At 46.0% G+C, this 18196-nt stretch overlaps 1 protein-coding gene across 3 annotated transcripts in view; it reads right to left on the minus strand.

Moving 5' to 3' along the window:
* The window catches only part of zfhx3b (zinc finger homeobox 3b), a 137355-nt gene that overhangs the window by 78224 nt on the left and 40935 nt on the right, over positions 1-18196 (minus strand). For 2 of the 3 annotated variants that reach the window (XM_008289227.1, XM_008289228.1), the window contains exons 2-4: positions 9834-12356; positions 9088-9667; positions 5956-6452 (exon numbers count right to left, since the gene is read on the minus strand). In XM_008289227.1, the coding sequence (XP_008287449.1) occupies positions 5956-6452; positions 9088-9667; positions 9834-12320 (3564 nt within the window). In that variant the 5' untranslated portion in view covers positions 12321-12356. Of the gene's footprint in view, positions 1-5955; positions 6453-9087; positions 9668-9833; positions 12357-13694; positions 13702-18196 lie in introns of those variants that run through there. The other variant, XM_008289229.1, reaches the window with a different exon arrangement.

An 18196-nucleotide genomic window follows, 5' to 3' on the forward strand; every position in this document is an offset into this window, starting at 1 on the left:
AAGTTGTGAGAGGATGTGGGATGAAGACAGAGAATTTAGCGGAGAAAAATGCTTCGTTTTCCAGCATGGTTGAATTAAAAATATTTAACCTTAAGGAGATCCCCTTTACCACCCACTGCTTCCCGACCCGCGCAGTTCTGCTTTGTGGATGTTAAAGTATTTATTTTTTTCATTTGCTGGAGACAATGTAGAAGGGTGAGAAGGCAAGAGAACGGAGAAGAATACACCACATCACAGAGGGAAGGATATGTGACAATAATATTAAAAAAAAAAAAATCATATTTCATCTGAAAACAAGGAGAATCTGGTGGAAGGTAAAATTGTGTAGCTGCACCATACATCATTACCTGTAGTGACACAACCACCCACACAAAGTGGAGCTTATCTCTGCCTTGAACTGTGATGAACCCAGTCACAAAAACTGATTTACCCTTGCCTACTTTCCCCTTCCTTCCTCAAACACCAATCTTGCCTCCTCTGCTGATCAGGCTGGCGATAATGGGATCACCAGCTTCCTTGCACATTAGCAGGAATGTGCTCTGATGCCATCACCCAAAAACCAAATAAAAACAAAACAAAAAAAAATCATTAACATAATGACAGAGGACCTGCAGCACTCGTGTAACACATCATCTCGATGCTTCCTCTAATCCTGCCGTGGCTCTGTGTCACGGAGCACAGAGAATGCATCTCTGTCTGTACCACAGACTCAGGGCAGGGAACCTTAGTCCATAATGCGCCGGGCTCTTTTAACTCCGGCAAGTGCGGTAAACAGCCATTGAGAAAAGCTGGGAGCTGGGAAAAGACCAGCCTCCCGTTCTGCTTCCCCTCTTTCGCTTTCATTCACTGTCACTTTGTAAGTCCCAGCAACACCCACAGTAGGGCCTTTGCACGTACAATCAACACCACCAGCAGCAACAGCTGTGCCACGGGTCAAAGCCCGACCCTTTCCTTGGCCCTCTCAAGGGGTGGGAGGTAGAGAGTTGTGAAATTCTTGCACACTGCCAAACACTAAGCCCTGCTAGCCCCCCTTACTTGCCTGACGGCCACTCTCTCCAGTCCACCCTGACTCTCTGCCGTACGCCACTCCTTCCTCCTTCTGCTCACCACTGAATAACTGAGATGTGTTTGAGGTAGGATGCTAGAGTCCAGCACCTTGCAGGGAACCGCTGACACGAGGAAGGTAACCAGAGTTCTAGATCATAACCGTGCTGACTGAGAAGGTGTTGCAGGGTTTGGACTGATACAGAATTTAAATAACTCTCTTCTCTATGAGCAATTAAAATGATACATTTCATGAGCCCTATGGCATTTCAGATTGCATGATTGCTCTGTGTGTGAGTGTGTGTTTCTGCCTGTCCGTCCGTCTGTCTGCTCGTACGTGCATTCACACGCTTGTGCATGTGAAAGGAGAGAATGGGCTGTCTCCCAGGATGTGCAGCGAGCGCTTTATTAGAGCGGTAGTACCAGTAAATCAGAGCTCAGCTCTTCCTGGAACTGCTGCAACCTTTCCCACTGAGCACTATTACTGAACAATCATAGGCTAGCCATGATAATTAGCAGAGTATCTATCCTTCCAACCCTCCTGTCGCCCCCCCACCTCCTCCTCCACCATCTCCCCTCTCTCCTGTCTGTCTCTCCATCCTCCTCCTCCCCTCCTCCTCCTCCTCTCAGAACTGTCTGGTGTGTGAATGGGTGAGGCGAGGCGCCCACCAGACATCACTTTGTGGACATCACTTTGAGGACATCTCACATTACCTGCCGTAATTTTTGCCTTGACGGTAGCCAGAGTGATAATTTCGACACATTTGTCTGCCCGCACAAAAAGACCACCAAGAAAATACCAAGCATTTCTAAAGTAGTGAAAATAATAAGAATGTGCAAAGTTTTAAAAAAACTCCCATAAGACACCACAAACTGCCATCCTGTGAAACTAGGACGCACTTGGCCCGGGTCTAAATCAGGGGGACTTGATCTCCTGCATTAGTCCAAAATATACTTCAGCTTTATTTGATTGCAAAAGTGCAATATTTTTGGAATGCAGCTATAACCTATTGGTTTTGTGGTTGTTCTCTAACTACATCCTACTGTATAGTCCAAAAGAGGACTGGAGTCAGTCCTGTAGTTTTGGAGGGGGAGAAGTCCTCATGGCTTGCATTCCTGAGTCTGAGAACCCAGCGGTTCTGCTGAGTAGGATCATCAGTGAAACACCTTAATGCCTTTTCATGTAACCACTAATACCTTCATTTACATTACAGCCTCTTTTTCCTCTCTTATGTTTCATTGTGATTATTTGCTCTCTGCAGAGTGTCGACGTTTTCTCTCCTCAGTCTTCACTTATTCTTTTGGATTGCACTGAGGGGTAAAATAAGAGCAGTAACTCTATCCAAGGTACAGACGCATTGTGTTCGTTAATGGGCAGAATATACGATCAAAAGCCCCGTTCTTAGAGGTAAGAAACAGACACTGGATGTGACTGGGCGTGGAAGGCAGAGAGGGAGAGGTGAAAATTTTTTACAGTTGTGCGTGCTCAATAGAGCGGGACCAGCACAGAGGAAGAGATGTCAGGACTTTCTTGGTTAAAGATTCCCCATCTGATAGTGACGGCACTTTCTCCCTGTCTTTCCATGGCCAAGCGGCATCTGGAGTGGATTTTGTGCTAGCAGACACCGAGGAACATGATTACATTCGGCTAACTGCGCTCTAAACTGATTATGCATGTGCCAAGCTAATGGACTACATTTGCAAGAGGAAAAATAACATCCAATCAATCTCAATTACCACCGATTGCACCGGCCCCCGAGACAAGGAAGGTAGCCAGCTAACCCCCCCATGCTCCTCCCCTTTCCCCCAGCCCTTGACTGGAAGCTGAGGCCTGTGGCTGGGCCTGGTAAGGCACCACCCATTCTGTCTGGACAGAGCCGCCGGGGCCTGACGCTGGATTAGTCTCAACCCTCCACACTAACACACAGCCGAGCCCTGAGGCCTACTGCTGCTGGTCTAAGTGCTATGTGTGATATGCACATACAGTACTACGTAAATGGCTAACTATACTATAGGTATGTTCAGGACAAAGTCAATCCCGGGGCAGCTATGTATTCTTAAGAACTCACCACACCAACCAACAGTGGGTTATCTGCGCTGCAGCAGAAGCCATCTGTTTGTGTTTAGGACTGACCATTCCAGGAGCAGATGGGTGACCATCATGCTATCATCAGAGCCAGTGAAATCCCAAAGTTCCATGGGAAAAAGAGAAGGTGAAAGTTAGCCTGAGAGCACAGGGGACTGCTGGCAGTGAACACAGCGCTCAGAATGGGTGTCTCTCAACTGAGAACACAGTACACAGGGGAAGACAGCATCGCCCCCCCCACTGTGTGGTGGTCCAGTGGTCAGGATGACTTGCTGGATCGTTCTGTGGTCTTTTGGAACATTCCAATACATGGGGTGGTGGGGGTGATATTTTTAGAAAGCCCTAATATGGGCCGCATACCACAGACTCTCAAATTATCCCATCCAGCTTAGCCCTCAGTTTAAACCTTCCTTTTTAATTCCAGTAATTACAGGCTCCAATTTATATGGAGCTGTGCACACAAAGGGCCTGTTTAATGCAAACCAGTTTGATTTGGGTGAAGTGTCCCAAGCATCTCCCACATCGTACAGCCTGTTTATGCTGACTTGATGATTTATTTTCTCCCCAAAAAGGTTAAAAATGGTGCTATTTGCATCAGATTTCTTTGGGGAGGAATAAATGAATGGTGATTTTCCTTTTTTCGTCCATGCATAATATACCAAGTGGGGTTTACAGGCTTGTGGGGCACTGTGGGTTTCTGCCTGTCAGTGTGTCTACCAGGACAGTAAATCCAGCGCAGTACGAAAACTGTGACATTGTCAAGTGGGAAGCCGGTGCAGCCGAGACGCCTCACAACCATGTACTTGTTGTCCGCTAATCACTCTGGTGAGTCATAAAATATTGTAATAATTCTTGTCGACTTGTGAACATCTATGTTTTTGAGTAGTGTCTGGGATGAGAAGAGCTTATAAGGACCACAGTGTTCTCTGGTTGAGAGAGCAGGTAATTTCTGGACAAATGCGCACACTCTTAGTCAGAAGATCAATTGGTTTTAAGAAATATGGAGCCATCTTAAGAGGCTTAAGTCATAAAAAATGATCATGCCTGGATGTGTTGTACATATTTAATCCCCCACAGCCTGAACAGCAGTGTGACATATGTCTCGTCTCTCCTAAAAACTCGCAAGCAAAAAGATACAGGGGAGGAAAAACACAGTTCTCTCTTTTGCCGTTTGGGCTCACACCAGAGTGTGAAAGCACAAAGATAATGTAATATAAATTGGACCTTATCCTGCAAGACAAAACAAGTTTCGCTCTAAAAGGTGTGAAAAAGAGAGAGAAAATGTCAAAGCCTGTCTATTTTGGTCTAATGTGAGAGAGTCGTTAGAATTTGGGCCAGAAAGTCGAGCAGCGAAGGCCAAGAAAGGAGTCGGAAATATTGGAAAAGACACACATTGACTTCACAAAGTCAAAGATTATGTTGCATATTCACATTTGTACATGTCTATAAATACTCGGCGCATCTGAAAATGTTCCTGCGCACCTCTCAGTTGTCCGGTGCAAACCATAGACTCACAAACCAAACACCTCCTGTGTCTCTTGGACCTTTCTGACAGCTGCAGTAGGAGCCCTGCATCACACCTGCACCCTTCACAAAAAACTGAAAATTGATTTCTTGATTTTACTGTTATTTTGACACAAAGGCCTCCGTGGACAGGAATCTCGTATGTCACGGCCGGTGGCTCTGAGGAACCGTTCACATTGCTGGATGATTTACAAATAGATTAAATTGACCACTTCACCTTAGTTTTTAAAGTGATTAAAACACCGGGCTTGAAGCAGCACATTTTTCACATTTCGCCTTTTGATGCCTCTCCTGCAAAAGACACTAATACAAAAGTGTCAAGCAAAAGAAATATTCAAATTCAAAGCGTCACACACTGAATACTGGTGTGGACTTATTATAAATAAAAGCACCATCGACTACAAAGTGCACAATGCAGTGTTATATGTTAGTGTGCAAAGTGTATGATTACAGCAAGTATGTGTTGTCAGTGTACGTATGTGTTTTGCAGCGTGTGTGCATGTGCAACTATGCCAGTTTGGGTTAAGCGCAGAGTGGCCGAAGCCGCAGACACACAGGATAGGTACCTAAGTGGAATCAGGCCTGTTAGATTTATGGCCATTTGTTCGGAGAGTGTTCATCCACTGGCTATTATGGAATGATTAGAGGAGAAGGTGAAGCTCCAAGTCCAGCAAAAATCAATACGGCTGTCGAGAACAATTCAGCCTTTCCCGCTCCGAGGAGTATTAGCACCAAACCTCTGTCTCCTAACACTTCTTCATTCGTCTCCAAGTGATTCAGCCCTAAGCCTCCAAACCGGCTTCGCCTGCCATGTTCTTCACATGGCAGCAGTGTGGCTCCGCTCCTGTATGACTACTGGGAAGGCATCGATACGACAACAAAGCCATCATTCATGCCTTGGGAGAGCAGCCACTGTAGTGGTGGTGTGGGCAGCACAAGAGCGTTTACTGTGTCTTGTGGAAGAGTATCAAGTTAGCAGGGATTAAAGATATGTTCGGGCATTTTTGCCAAACTCATCTAAGTTACAAGGTTCCTCATCAGAGACCATAAATGCTGCCAAATACGACCCAGACCTACTGCTTCTCCTGGTCAGATTGTAACACCTCAAATAGCGCAGAAAAACAGACAGCATCAGTCAGATTTTTGGTTGTAAATGCATCTGCTACTGACACCCTGCTCATGTAACACGCTCGCTCTTCCCCCCCCAGTGGTATGAACTCATTAATGATATGAAAACTGTGATACACTGTCAAGATAAGACTGAGCAGTGGATGTGATAACGGAGCTGGAGCACCACTAACCTTGTACAGTTTGAGGCTAGCCTCATGGCGGGAATTGACAGTGTGCATCCTCAGCTTCTCCAGGCTGTTGGTGTAGTAGTCACAGGCATTGCACTTCAGGTGCACTGGATTGCCGATGGCCACACATTTCAGGCGCCACTCGTTGCCTTTGCCCCCTTCTTTGATGTGGGCCACAAGCTGGTACTTTTGCACGTGCTTGTCTGTTTTGCAGTGCAGCTGGAAGTTGGCCTTGAGCTGAGTGGTGTAGTGGCACAACTTGCACTGATGAGAGTCCCCCACCACAGCGCGCCACTCCTCCTCTGGTAGGCTGCGTTCAGCTCCCATATGCATGCCAAGCACATCCAGGTTGTCAGTGGTGAAGCGGTTGCACACGGCGCACTGAAAGAGCTTGAGGGAGGGATCTGTGGTTTGTGATAGACTCTCTCCCAGGGTCATAAGTTCTTCGGACACCAACTGCCCGCCGCCCAGCCGCACGTCCATAGGGATTTCCCCACCTACTGGAGTGTGGGGAGCACAAAAGCAGACAAAAAGAAAGAGGAAAAGGTAGACAAAGGTATTTAGATTGCTGCATAAACATATGTATCATTAGTTTAGACATATTCAAAGCTTACAGGCTAAGTCACAGTTCAGTTTTCAAAGATTACATTGCAATTTAGGTGGTAACAAAGGTTTACAGTTGTGCCTAATACCCTGAATAACATCCTAAGTAAAGGTGCTATACTTAAAAAAACAAACAAACAAACCCTGCTGTATTCTGCTGGTATGATATTGTGTGGAAGATAATTCTCATGTTTGTATTTATAGGTCTACAGCCGTCCTCACTCTGAGCTGGGAAAGAACCAAGCCTGGACTTTTCCCCCGGGACGAAAACCTCTGCCAGAGAATGAATGTACACATCTGCCTGTTTGGGCTGGTGCACTTTCATGCCCTGTCCGTAAATCAACTCCAGAGGCCATGGGCTCCACAGAAAAAGCACGTTATTTTATAATTACCGAAGAACTTAGGAGTTCCCAACCACACATTACTGTAAATCAAACCCATTGCCCTTGTTCACAGAATAATATTTTTAAAAAATTCACTTCTCTGCCTGGATTCTTCTCCTTCTTTCTTTCCAGATTGCCTCTAAATCAATACGGACACCTAACAGATTAAGTCTGCTTGGTACTGAGTATAAACGAGGGAGAGGGGAAAAAAAACACAGCAAGCACATATCCTATGACACCGACCATATAACTGATGTCTATACAGTCTGGGAAGGCTGACTTTAAAAATGAATGCTAAAAAAATGAGGTAAGAGCCGGCGTTTTTGCCTTTACTTGCTGATCTTTAATCTTTCACTGCCTAGGACTGAGCATGCAGGCTTGACCCCACCTGGCTTTACACTAAATTAATTCCAGCAGCTCTTTTTTATTTATTGCTGCAGTATGCAGCCTGTTCTTGGACTTTTCTCCATTACCTGAGTTTTTATAGCTCGGAGAGGGAGACCTTTAAGAAGCCCCCTGAAATCACTCACAGACCCAGCTCCCCCCAGTCATGGCTGCTTATGCTCACTCATATAAAAACACATATGCCCACTCACTAGTCCAGTCATGTCTTTTTGTGCACCTTACATCTCCCATTCTACCTGGCTCTCATGTTCAGATGCAGATCCAGTGATTCACTTTGAACTGAATCCTGCTCATCATTAAATTGTGGTTGTAGATTTTAAGAGCAGGATTCTGATTTGGAGCATTGCACTTGCACTTAATATTGTAAAGGCATATGTGTCAATCCATCCACACTTACACGACGATAGATTGTTTGTATGTATGAGCGGATTCAGAATGCCTGACTCTTTACACATGACCATTTCTGCTTGTTTTCTAATGCACTGCTTCACGGTGTTTGGTAAACAACAAATTCCAGCACAAATACCTAAAAGTCACCCCCCTGTGCTCTCTTTAGCGCTGCTGCTCTCCATCTCATGTCGCCCTTTCATTACAGTAGCTGAGTCCGAGGATTACCAAGAGGCTGAGATCATGTGAGGTCAACATTTGTCACATATCTCTTCAGCAGTACACTCAAAAGTCCAAAAAATCACAGTGAGGCCAAAAAAAAAAGGACACCTCTCACTGTTGTTGTTTGGTAGATTCTGGGAGGAGGAGGTTTATGGATTCTTATGCATGATGCTGTACAGTTAATATCAGAGTGTTTGTGTATGATGGCTTTAACAGTTCCTTAAAGTGCGACCATGGATGACATCGCTGCAGTTTATGGGGCCAGACTGTGTAATCATTGCCTTCCTTGTAATATGCTTATTACAACTCACCTCAGACGAAAACGAACCAGATGGCAGAAGAGGGAAAAAGAATTAGTCACAGCAATCAATTCACGTTTGTGTCTTCGAACTGGTGACAGTCGGAGACAAGTCTGTACAAACTGTGTGGTTGTAGCTGGTCTTCCAAACACTTTGCTATGCTGCTGAATTACCCTCGCTGAGCCCTCTAACCTCCCATCTTTGACCAAGATAAAATTTATAGCTGCAATTACTATGTTGGAAAAAAAAACGGAGAACTTCGGCGGTGCAGTTCAGCTACAGTTTGGGAATAATGACAAAAAGGCCGGCTGCCAGTGTGAATGACAAGGAGTGGAGAACACTGAAATCTGGCCCTCTAATTTATCTTTCATTGGTATCACAAAGTGAACTTCAAAATTCATCTCCGTTACAATAATGCAGTATCATTTAGATGTCCTGTTAAAGACTGTATAAAAAGAAAAATAAACTATCGCTGGCTTTTTGTATGCCACACTTGTAGCTTCAAAATGTGTAAATGAAATTATTGGCAGACTGGCCTTGTGCACTGGAAGGTTTTACTATTGATGATATAGGCATAGCTTAGGGCATGAGAAAGAAAAGCAGCTGCCAAAACTAACGGCGTATATATAGCAGTGGAACAGGAATATATATGAGGATATTCCTGCACACAATTTTATGTGTTGCTAATGTGATAAAGGGTTACATTAATATTCTGTATTCCTGCAAAACTGATGAATTAGTATTCAAGATGAAAAATGATAGATATCGCTCTGACTTTACTTTCGTGAGCGACTACGGTTCGGTCTGAGAGCAAGAGAGGCAAAAACGGGGCTCACCAAGTGCAGGGGCCAGGGCGGCCATGTTGGGATCCAGGTGAAAGCTCCCCATCAAGAACTGGGCCTCAGCTCCAGCTGGGTCAATCTTTAGGCCTGGTGGAAGGCTCATGTTCTGCGTCAGGTAGTATTGGTAGAGCTCAGCCTCGGACGGTGAAGGCATGGCCCCCAAGCCAAGTCGTCCGTGCTGCATCTGGGTCACGTTCTGCTGGAGCAGCATCATGTTGTGCATGTGCTTCTCGCTGGTCATGTGGATACGCAGGTTCCGCGCCACATTGGTCTCGTAGTCACACACCTCACACCGCCAAGTAGGTTTGCTCTTCGGCTTGGTTGGGGAGGGCGCCCCACACGGTCCGGACATGTGGGTGGAGGACTGTGTGGGGTGATGGTGGGGAGGGTGGTGGCTACTGGCCTGGGTGACTGAGGGGACAGCCACCACTCCTCCAGGGGTATGTCCAAACACCTGCTCCTGCGCAGAGCCAATGGTGCCTCCGTTCTGCAGTGTCTGCATGTTGTTCAGGTGCTTGTCTGACTGCATGTGGATGCTTAGGTTGCCCTTTGTGGTGGTGGAGTAGTTACACACCTAGGAATCACACAACAGTTTCTCTTGAACTTCATAATAAAGTACTACATGTGTTCATTCTAATTCATCAGTTTACATCTTATATACGCCAAAATCAACAGAACAAAAACATTTTTTATTGCAACCTTTAAATAATGGAAACTCGGTACATATTTTTGCTACATACCTCACACCGGAAGGGCTTGTATCCACAGGTATAGCTTTCCCCGCGAGCTAGGCGAGGGTGACTCTGACCACTGCTGCAATAGACACAGGAGCCTCCAGAGTCTGGGTGCTTCTCTTTCATGTGGGCCTCCAACGTCTGCTGGTACTTGTAATGCCAGTTGCATTTGGGACACTTAAGTGTCTTGCATGAGTTGCGTGAATGCATCATGGTCATGTGCCCACCCAAGGAGCGTGAGGAACCCAGAACGGTGTCACATTTGGGGCATTCAACCCCACTTCCTCCGCCGCCACCAGGCCCATGGTTCTGTGAACACTCACCAATTCCCGTTATGTCACAGGAGCCCCCTGGGAGGGCGAGGGAGTGGCCATGAGATGTAGGGTGGAGGTGATGATGATGGTGGTGGTGCATGTGGTGATGATGCAGAAGGGCTCCATTTTCCTCCTCTCCCTCTGCCGGGCAATCATTTGGTTCTGGAGCTGTGGCACTATCTCGATTGGCACTTTCATCAGCAGCAGCATTGGAGGACAGAGGCGAGGAGGAAGTGCCAGCAGTGTCATCCTCGCTCCTTCTGACGGCAGCTGCCGCCATTGCCATGGGAACTGTGGGTCCCTGGCAGTTAAAGCTCAGAGGGAGCTCTGAGGTCCTCCCCCCACCGTCTGCAGCTGAACCCTCTTCCTTGACAGAGGAGGAAATGGAAGCAAGGGCTTTGCTGTTGAGTGTGGAACTGACTGCAGAGGTGCAGGCAGAAGGCTGGAGAGTGCTACTAGGCATTAATAAAGGAGATTTGGAAATGCTTTGGTTTGAGACAGCTGGTTCCCCCGCTTCACCCCCGCCGCTGCTACTGTTACCACCACAGGCCACTGCAGTGCTTTCTGCCTCCACCTCGTCTTCTTCCTCCCCTAATAACAGTTCGTCCTCTTCTTCAGAGCCCCCCATCTGGCTGGATAGGTGCGTCTTGCTTTCATGTCCCTCAGTGTTCCCATCCACTCCCTTACATGCCAACTCTTTCCCAGTAGGCTCCTCTGTTCTCCCTCCCTGTTTGGGCAGGGTACTGGAGTCTTTGGCAGAGCCTGGGGATGAGGTAAGAGTGGATGCTTTGGGAATGCTCAGCCCTCCAAGAGAGAGGACTGAGCCCAGTGGGGTTTGTTGCTGCTGCTGCTGTTGCTGGAGGCCAGAGTCAGAGTCTTTGTTCAGGAGGGTCTCACTGCCCCTGCTGCTGCTTCCAGGCTCCAGATGGACACCACTAAATGTGCCATAGAAGCTCTGTCCAGAGTTAATGGGGAGCAGGGTAGGTGGCAAAGGAGTGCTCTTATTTTTTGGTTCCAGGAAACTAATGAGGGGCTCTTTGTCCTTCCCAATGCCCTGGATGATGGCAGATGCATGCTTGTCCCCCAGCAGCCGCCGCTCGTCCTCACACAGTGTCATGCGGTGATCATGGACGGCATGAGTGGCAAAGGAACGGGCATAGCCAAAGGACAGCTTGCAGAGAAAACACATGAGAATGGGCTTGCCCTTGCCATATAGGGCAAGCCCATCAAATTTGGAGAAATCCACGTTGTTGGGAACATCTTTGGATACACAGGACTTCTTGGCAGACCCATCGCTGTTCAGGTAATCCTTGTTGCTTTTGTGCCGCACATCGAAGACACGGAAACTGTGCAGGACAGGGCTGAGGCCTGTCATTGTTGAGGTATTGGGAAAACCTTGGTCTGAATTTCCGAACCACTTCCCAAAGGACGAGGCTATGTGGAACGTGTTGATGATCTGTGGATAGACCGAGGACGAAGTCCCGGCAGGTTCCCCCGGTTTCCCCTCACTTGTGAGAGAGTTTGTGGGAAGCAGGCCGGGTACCATGCCTCCACTACTTTGGATCAACTGACTGAGGCTCTCCACGATGTAGGCTGAGCCGTCTGGCTGGTAGACTATCTCTCCAGCCAGGTTCTCCACATCACTGCTCTCCTCTTCCTCTTCATCCTCTCCTTCCTCACTCCCACTCTCAGGTGGTCCCTGCTGTTGTGTGGGTTGATGTCGCAGAAGAGTGGGCATGCCCCCTCCCCCTGAAGCTATTGGCACCCCGGGGAAGGGTTGAAGACTTGGGAAACAGCTGTCAATCTCCATTTCATCTAAGTCCTCAGATTCTTCCTCTTCTCCACAGCTCACTCCCTCTTGCTCTTCCTCCTCAGGACCCTCTCCTCTGGGATGCAGCTGGCCTGTGGCAGAGCTATCACGGTGGGCCTGGGGTGACGTCTGTTTTGGCTGCTGCTGCTGGGGCTGTAGTTCTCTCACCCCGTCATGAGGTGCAATGGAGTTTTGGGGTTGAGAAGGGTAGGGAGCAGAGAGAGACAGGGGGTCCAGGGAAGGGGCCTGGTTGGTGCAAGTGACCTGTGAGCTAGAGTGATCGTTCCAGGGCTGTGGTGGTTGCTGCTGCTGGGAGGAGCCGAGCCCATCGTCTGTCCCAGAAACCACGGGAGACTCACAGCTGTCCATGCTGATGCCTACATGAGGCGTTCATCGCATCCAGGCCTGCAGAGACACAGAGTGGGGGAAACGGAGGTTATTGTTGTACCTGGGTTGGTTAATGTAAGTGCATATACGCAAACACACACAATTCCTCGTTTACCGCGTCAATGTTGGAAACAAATGTCTATATCTTCCAAGTTATTACTATGCTTATTAAGGCCATATCAGATGTCAGAAATAGAAAATATGAAAAGAACACCATGTATAGGAAGCTTGAAAGAAGAAAATCAAATGTATGGCGCACTGGGTGAGAGACAAAAGTCTGAGATATAATTGGAAAAATGACACCGTGCTCATTACGCTAGATTAGGCACTTAAACACAATACCTGAGACAAGCACTAATAAGCCGTCCATGATTCATCTTCCTGCCATATCACAAAGGTACCATCTTTTATCTTCACCTTCCAAACAACACCCCTAATCTTATATTCCGCAAATCCTACATCCGTTTTTAATTAACTTGCAGTCAGAAAAAAGGAGCAACAGACTAACTTAATGGATCAAATAGATTCCTTGTGAGATAATTAGACACTGAGAAGCCACCCATCAGCACATCGTACATTTACATAACTGGAAGGAAAAAGGAAAAGCTGCGTCTAAAAAAAGCAATTCCTAACAGTATCGCTGATATCACTCCATCCGCAGTTGTGTACATATAAGAAGAATATAATGCATGTGCATTATTGAGATAGATACGTCTGAACTCTGACACGAGCAATAAAAGGCACTATTTTCTATGAGCCCAAAATACATAAGCTGGGTTGGGACTCCACTGCAGCTGTGTTTAGATCTTGCATCCAATAACCTCTATGCTTAGCCTGGTTTCAAACACTCCAGCCATCCTCCGCCTCTGAAATAATAAATGGGAGCTGAGCTTTCGGGAGCTGGCCATGCCCCGAGCATCTGAGAGGCCCAACACAGGCTGCAATTTAGAGCGCAGAAGAGATAAAATGATAGCACAAGATACTGCTGAGCTAATAATTTTATTAAAGGGATGCAGCCAACATTGATTAAAGGGGGCAATCGGGCTGAAACCAATAACTCTGGGCTGCCCTTTAACCTACCAGTACTGAATATTACATGAGCAAAGTTTCCCGGCACCAAGCTCACTGCCATGTCCCGGTTGATTAGCACATTCACTGCCTGCACTTGATTTATTTACTTATTTACTTAGGGATGCAAATTTCAGCTGTGATCAGAATGGAGTCTACCCCCACACCCTAACATATTAACCACTGAGGGAGAGGAGAGATTGATAATGTCTGTCTGCCTCTTCATGAATGTCTGATGAAGCTTGCCTCCCACACAACATACCTGAGACCTCTCCAACCTATATGCACCTCAAACGACAAAAATAATGGACTCACATTTGCTTTTGTATTTGGGCTTTAGAGTGAACAATAACAGAAGCAAGAGAGCAAACTGTGGGTAAAATAACAATAAAGACAGAAACACAATAACAACAAAGCAAATGGCTTTGATTTAAAAAATGCAAAACAGGACTGCAAATGCATTGCAGATGTTATTGTCATAAATACACACATATTTCTGGTATATGGTCCACCTGATTGTTTTGTTTACACGCTACAGAAGCTAACCTCAACGACCCTTTAGTTACTTTGCATATAAAATGAAAGATATTAGACTGGCTGGCTTATTAACAAGATTGCTTTATACAGCCGGACATGATTTAGAGATGGCTGCCATATTGAGTGAGGGGATACTAGCCCTACTGGTCTGTATTTATTATCTGCTCCATTAATAAGAGGCTATGAGCTCAACAGCCATTTCACACAAATGGACTGAGGGCAGTGAGAGTAATGCAAGAAAAAAATATGCCACATGTCAAACAGACAGTGATTCTTCAAACTAAAAGCAAGTAGATAAACTGCACAAAATGGAAAAAAGAAAAAAAAAAAAAGAAGCAGGAAATGTGACTTGTCTAAAAGCACTGCCTCATAGGAAAACATCCCCATGTGTCCTGTCTGAACATGGAGTGTTTCACACTTTGTTCCTGTAATCTCTCAGCCCCTCCTCCAGATTCCACTGCCTGTCTCGACCAAGCCTGGGAACACTGGGCCCACATGCTCAACTAGTAGTCAAGGTTGCTAGTTAACAATGACCTCTAAAGTTCTCGACTGTCCTCTTTGCCGTGATGAGTCTGAATAAGGCGAGTACAGTGTACTGTACTGAGGGTATGTACCCATCAATTCCCATTACTGCACTAAGATACCTCTAGCAATTAGCAGTAGACAGGATAACACGATGACTCTTGATCAGTGCTGGAGCTCTGAGCCAGTTTGGTGTGTCCACTGCTTACAGAAAACAGGATTGCCCTTTAAAATCAAGATGGTGTAATTCAATAACCTGCAGTGGTTACTGATGAGCAATGGGATTGTCTGGAGTCGGAAAGTCGCAGATGGGCCAACTGATATAACGCTGTTTGTCTCTTGGAGGTTTGCCTGGCTCAGTGACACCTGTTTAAAGCAGGAAAAGCTTTAATCTCTGGGAGGCACTAAACAAGTCCGGGAGACAGACAAAGAGACGCGGTCGAAGTAGAGGGGAAGTGGAGGAGGCCGGTGTCTCTGTGTGCCGACTGTGTTAATAACCACAAATCAAAATGATGGAGCAGCCTGCTAAAGGTGACTACTACTGAGTGTTATTATGCACGGTTATATACTGTAATGTGTCGAAAAGAAAATTTTCTTTTGCATACTGGCACTACAACAAGTGATTCTGCCATGGCCTCTGCCCTTGTGTTGCATTGTAATTCTGAATGTGGGCCCACTGAGTTGACAATAAGCAGGCTGTGTGCAGCCAAAACAAGCCTTAGCTGACAATAAGAGATAATCACAGGGAAGAAAGGGCTGGATTCCTGAGCTGATCTGAGGGAGAGCAAGCCGATGCACAGATCCTGACTGTAGGACTCACCCTCTGCTGCCACCTGCCTTCAAAGACTTTTTGCCAGGGTCTCCTTGCCATCTCTTTTTTCTCTCCACTGACAAGAAAAAAGCAGCAATACTCCAACCCCCTCCCAACCACAAAGCAGATAAGATTTAACCATTTGAAAAAGGCCTTGGTTCTAATGAACAGTGTCAGAGAGAGGGTCTGGATGTCATTTGGTAGGGATGCAAAATGAGATAAGTTTTAAGTTATGGGTCCTTTCATTAGGTGGGATTTACCAGCCAACTGAGGGAGGAATTAAAGGCTAAGGAACCATCTGATTATAAGCATGCCTGATCACCTGCCCGAAGGCCTGGCCTTGCCTTCAGAGGACCCTGTTCTCCAGGGTTTCCTGAGGGAATTAGCTCTGACTGAGTCCAAACTGTGAATACTGCTGGGCTATGGGCGCCATGTAGCCCTGACCCTTCCTCCTATCCACGTAGAAGTCAGCGGTGGGGGAACGCCTCTTTAAAATGGAAAAAAAACACAATTTCTTGATATGCCTAGAGGACCTCGAACAATTCACCAGATCTGATTTTCAATTGTTCGTCGGTGATGTTGCCTGTCTGCGTCTGGTCTCTGAGCCATCACAGAGCCTGGCCAGCCACCGCAGGGTAAGGGGCGCTTATTGGAAAATCAATGGCGTGAATGCTAAGCAAGTTACAGGAAGATGTGGGAAGGAAGGGTTCTTATTGATAAAGCAGGGGAAGGCTTTTGATGTTGCACTAGGGACATGCTCATTGATGGGGGAACCATTGTAGTCCTCAGGCGGAGTGAGGCCTGGGTTTATCTCCTAGGTTTGTTCTAATTAATCACCAATAAAGGCATGCATGCATTGCAGTCTTTAACATAAGTCCACTTTAATGCCTGACATGACTTAGGAATTCTAGCTTCAACGCTGTGCCCTTACAGTGAGGGAGTTATATTTCCAACTGCACTGCAACTGTCTTCTTCTGCCTTTCTATACTGTCTGCTCCTTTCCAGAACCATCTCCAACTAATATAAAACCTGACACTCTGCTGTGGTACCACCAGGCTAGACGTGAGTGTGCAAGTATGGACCTAAACTGGCAGACTGCTGTCACAGCCTGATTTATTGCACAGAAACAAGAACACACAAACGTATAACAATATAAATAGTAAACTTTTCCTGTCATGAAATATACTAATAAGCCATTTTTCCTTATAAATAATAAGCAGTGCAAATAACTCAAGTAGTCTGAGGGGGGGGAAGTGCCTATCATCTTTCAGTGTCCAACATTACTGTCACTGTGTCACTTAGCCTCAGAGCTGTGAGCCAAGAAAGTTTGTCAACCACTGCTACACACAGTAAACCATTATAATTGTGTAAGGTACATAGAGTTCCAGTTCTTGATGATTCCCAACACTGCAACTCAGACAATTAACCATGTAGAACACCAGTGTTTATTGTGTGCTGTAAATATTCAGTCCACCGTCCTACTAATGCAGACATAAGGGTGCTTCACTATTGCTCCGACTGCAGGAGGCAAAAAGTCACCTCAGGTCGATGGCACTCAGCCTGTAAACAGGGCTTCCCGTAAAATCAATGATCTTCAGTAGGAGCTATCAGTCTGTGGAACAGAAATAGCCATGGCTGTGTTGCGTCTAAGGCAGGGACGTACAGTGCTGTGTGTGTTCGCTTGAGTGTGTGTGTGTGCGAGTCGAGGAGGCTGATCACTGGCATGTCTGGGAGTATTTCTCAAAGATAGCAGAAGTGAAGTGTGCAGCTTTGTCACGCATGCAGCAAGGTGATGAAAAGAGAAGACCACAGCTTACAGATGTCATAAATACACTTTTTAACGTGTGCTTTATGCGTCAAACTAAAGCAAACGCATAACTTACAGCTAAAATAATCCTTGCTGATTATAATATGAGAAAACTCAAATACCCAGGAGGCAACATGCTGATTGTTTTAGCTTCACAGCACTCAATTTTAGTAAGCATTTTGCACTGGCAATACTGGCCAGAGAAGGCAAAATTGATTTGTTTGTAGTATCAATTGCCTCCTTTGTTAATAGACCTGAAATAGAACCTTGAAAATGATTTTACCCTTTATGCAATACCATCAACTTGTGTTAATCCATTCCATGTTGCTGAGCGGAAGGAAAGTTATATAAGATAAAGCAGCAGAGAAATCACAGCGCGGAGCTGTATGCTATTCATACGCAGGGCAGTCTGATTAAACGATCAGACTGGAGCTCAGCGAACTTCCAAAACACTCCAGAAGGGATTTACACTTGGCACTGGAGTGTTTCCTCAGTTTTGGAGGGTGTGATAGAAACAGCGTGCTGGTGTAATTAGAAGTAGTTAATTAGCTGTGGGTTAATTACTGGGTTCTGCAGAGCGTTGGTGAAAGACCTGGTGGGGTGGCAAAGCAAAGGGAAGCAGCGAACACACAGCAGGAAGCTCCCAGTCTCCCGCCAATTAGCAACCAGCATGGGGGGGCTTCTCTGTTGCACTCGGAGTACAAATGTGAGAAGCCTCATATCATTTCATTCAAACCGCAGCACAGAGGAAGAGATAAAGTGAGAGCAGGAAAAAAAAAAACGTGCGTGTTATGGGAAACTTTCTACGACCGGTTTTGTAAAAGAAAAACAAAAACAACCGAGAAGTCGCAGCGAAATTTTAAACGATGAAGCGAAGAAAACAAAATGACACCCTGGTATCTAAAGAATTAAGGATGCAGAAACTGAGCAGGAAATATTGTAATTACGACCAAAAAAAATAAAAAGAAGCAACGTCTTCTTACAGCAACCACAAGCACAATCAGTCTTCATTCTGAAAGACTGCACTGTATTATTTTCCTGTTATGTCCCGTGTGGTTTGTTTAGAAAGCTTTGTAATTTATAAGCGCATAAATTATCCTTGGAATTAAGGTA

Source organism: Stegastes partitus, unplaced genomic scaffold, assembly GCF_000690725.1.
Source record: "Stegastes partitus isolate 25-593 unplaced genomic scaffold, Stegastes_partitus-1.0.2 Scaffold600, whole genome shotgun sequence".
In the NCBI taxonomy this organism is placed as follows: Eukaryota; Metazoa; Chordata; class Actinopteri; family Pomacentridae; genus Stegastes; species Stegastes partitus.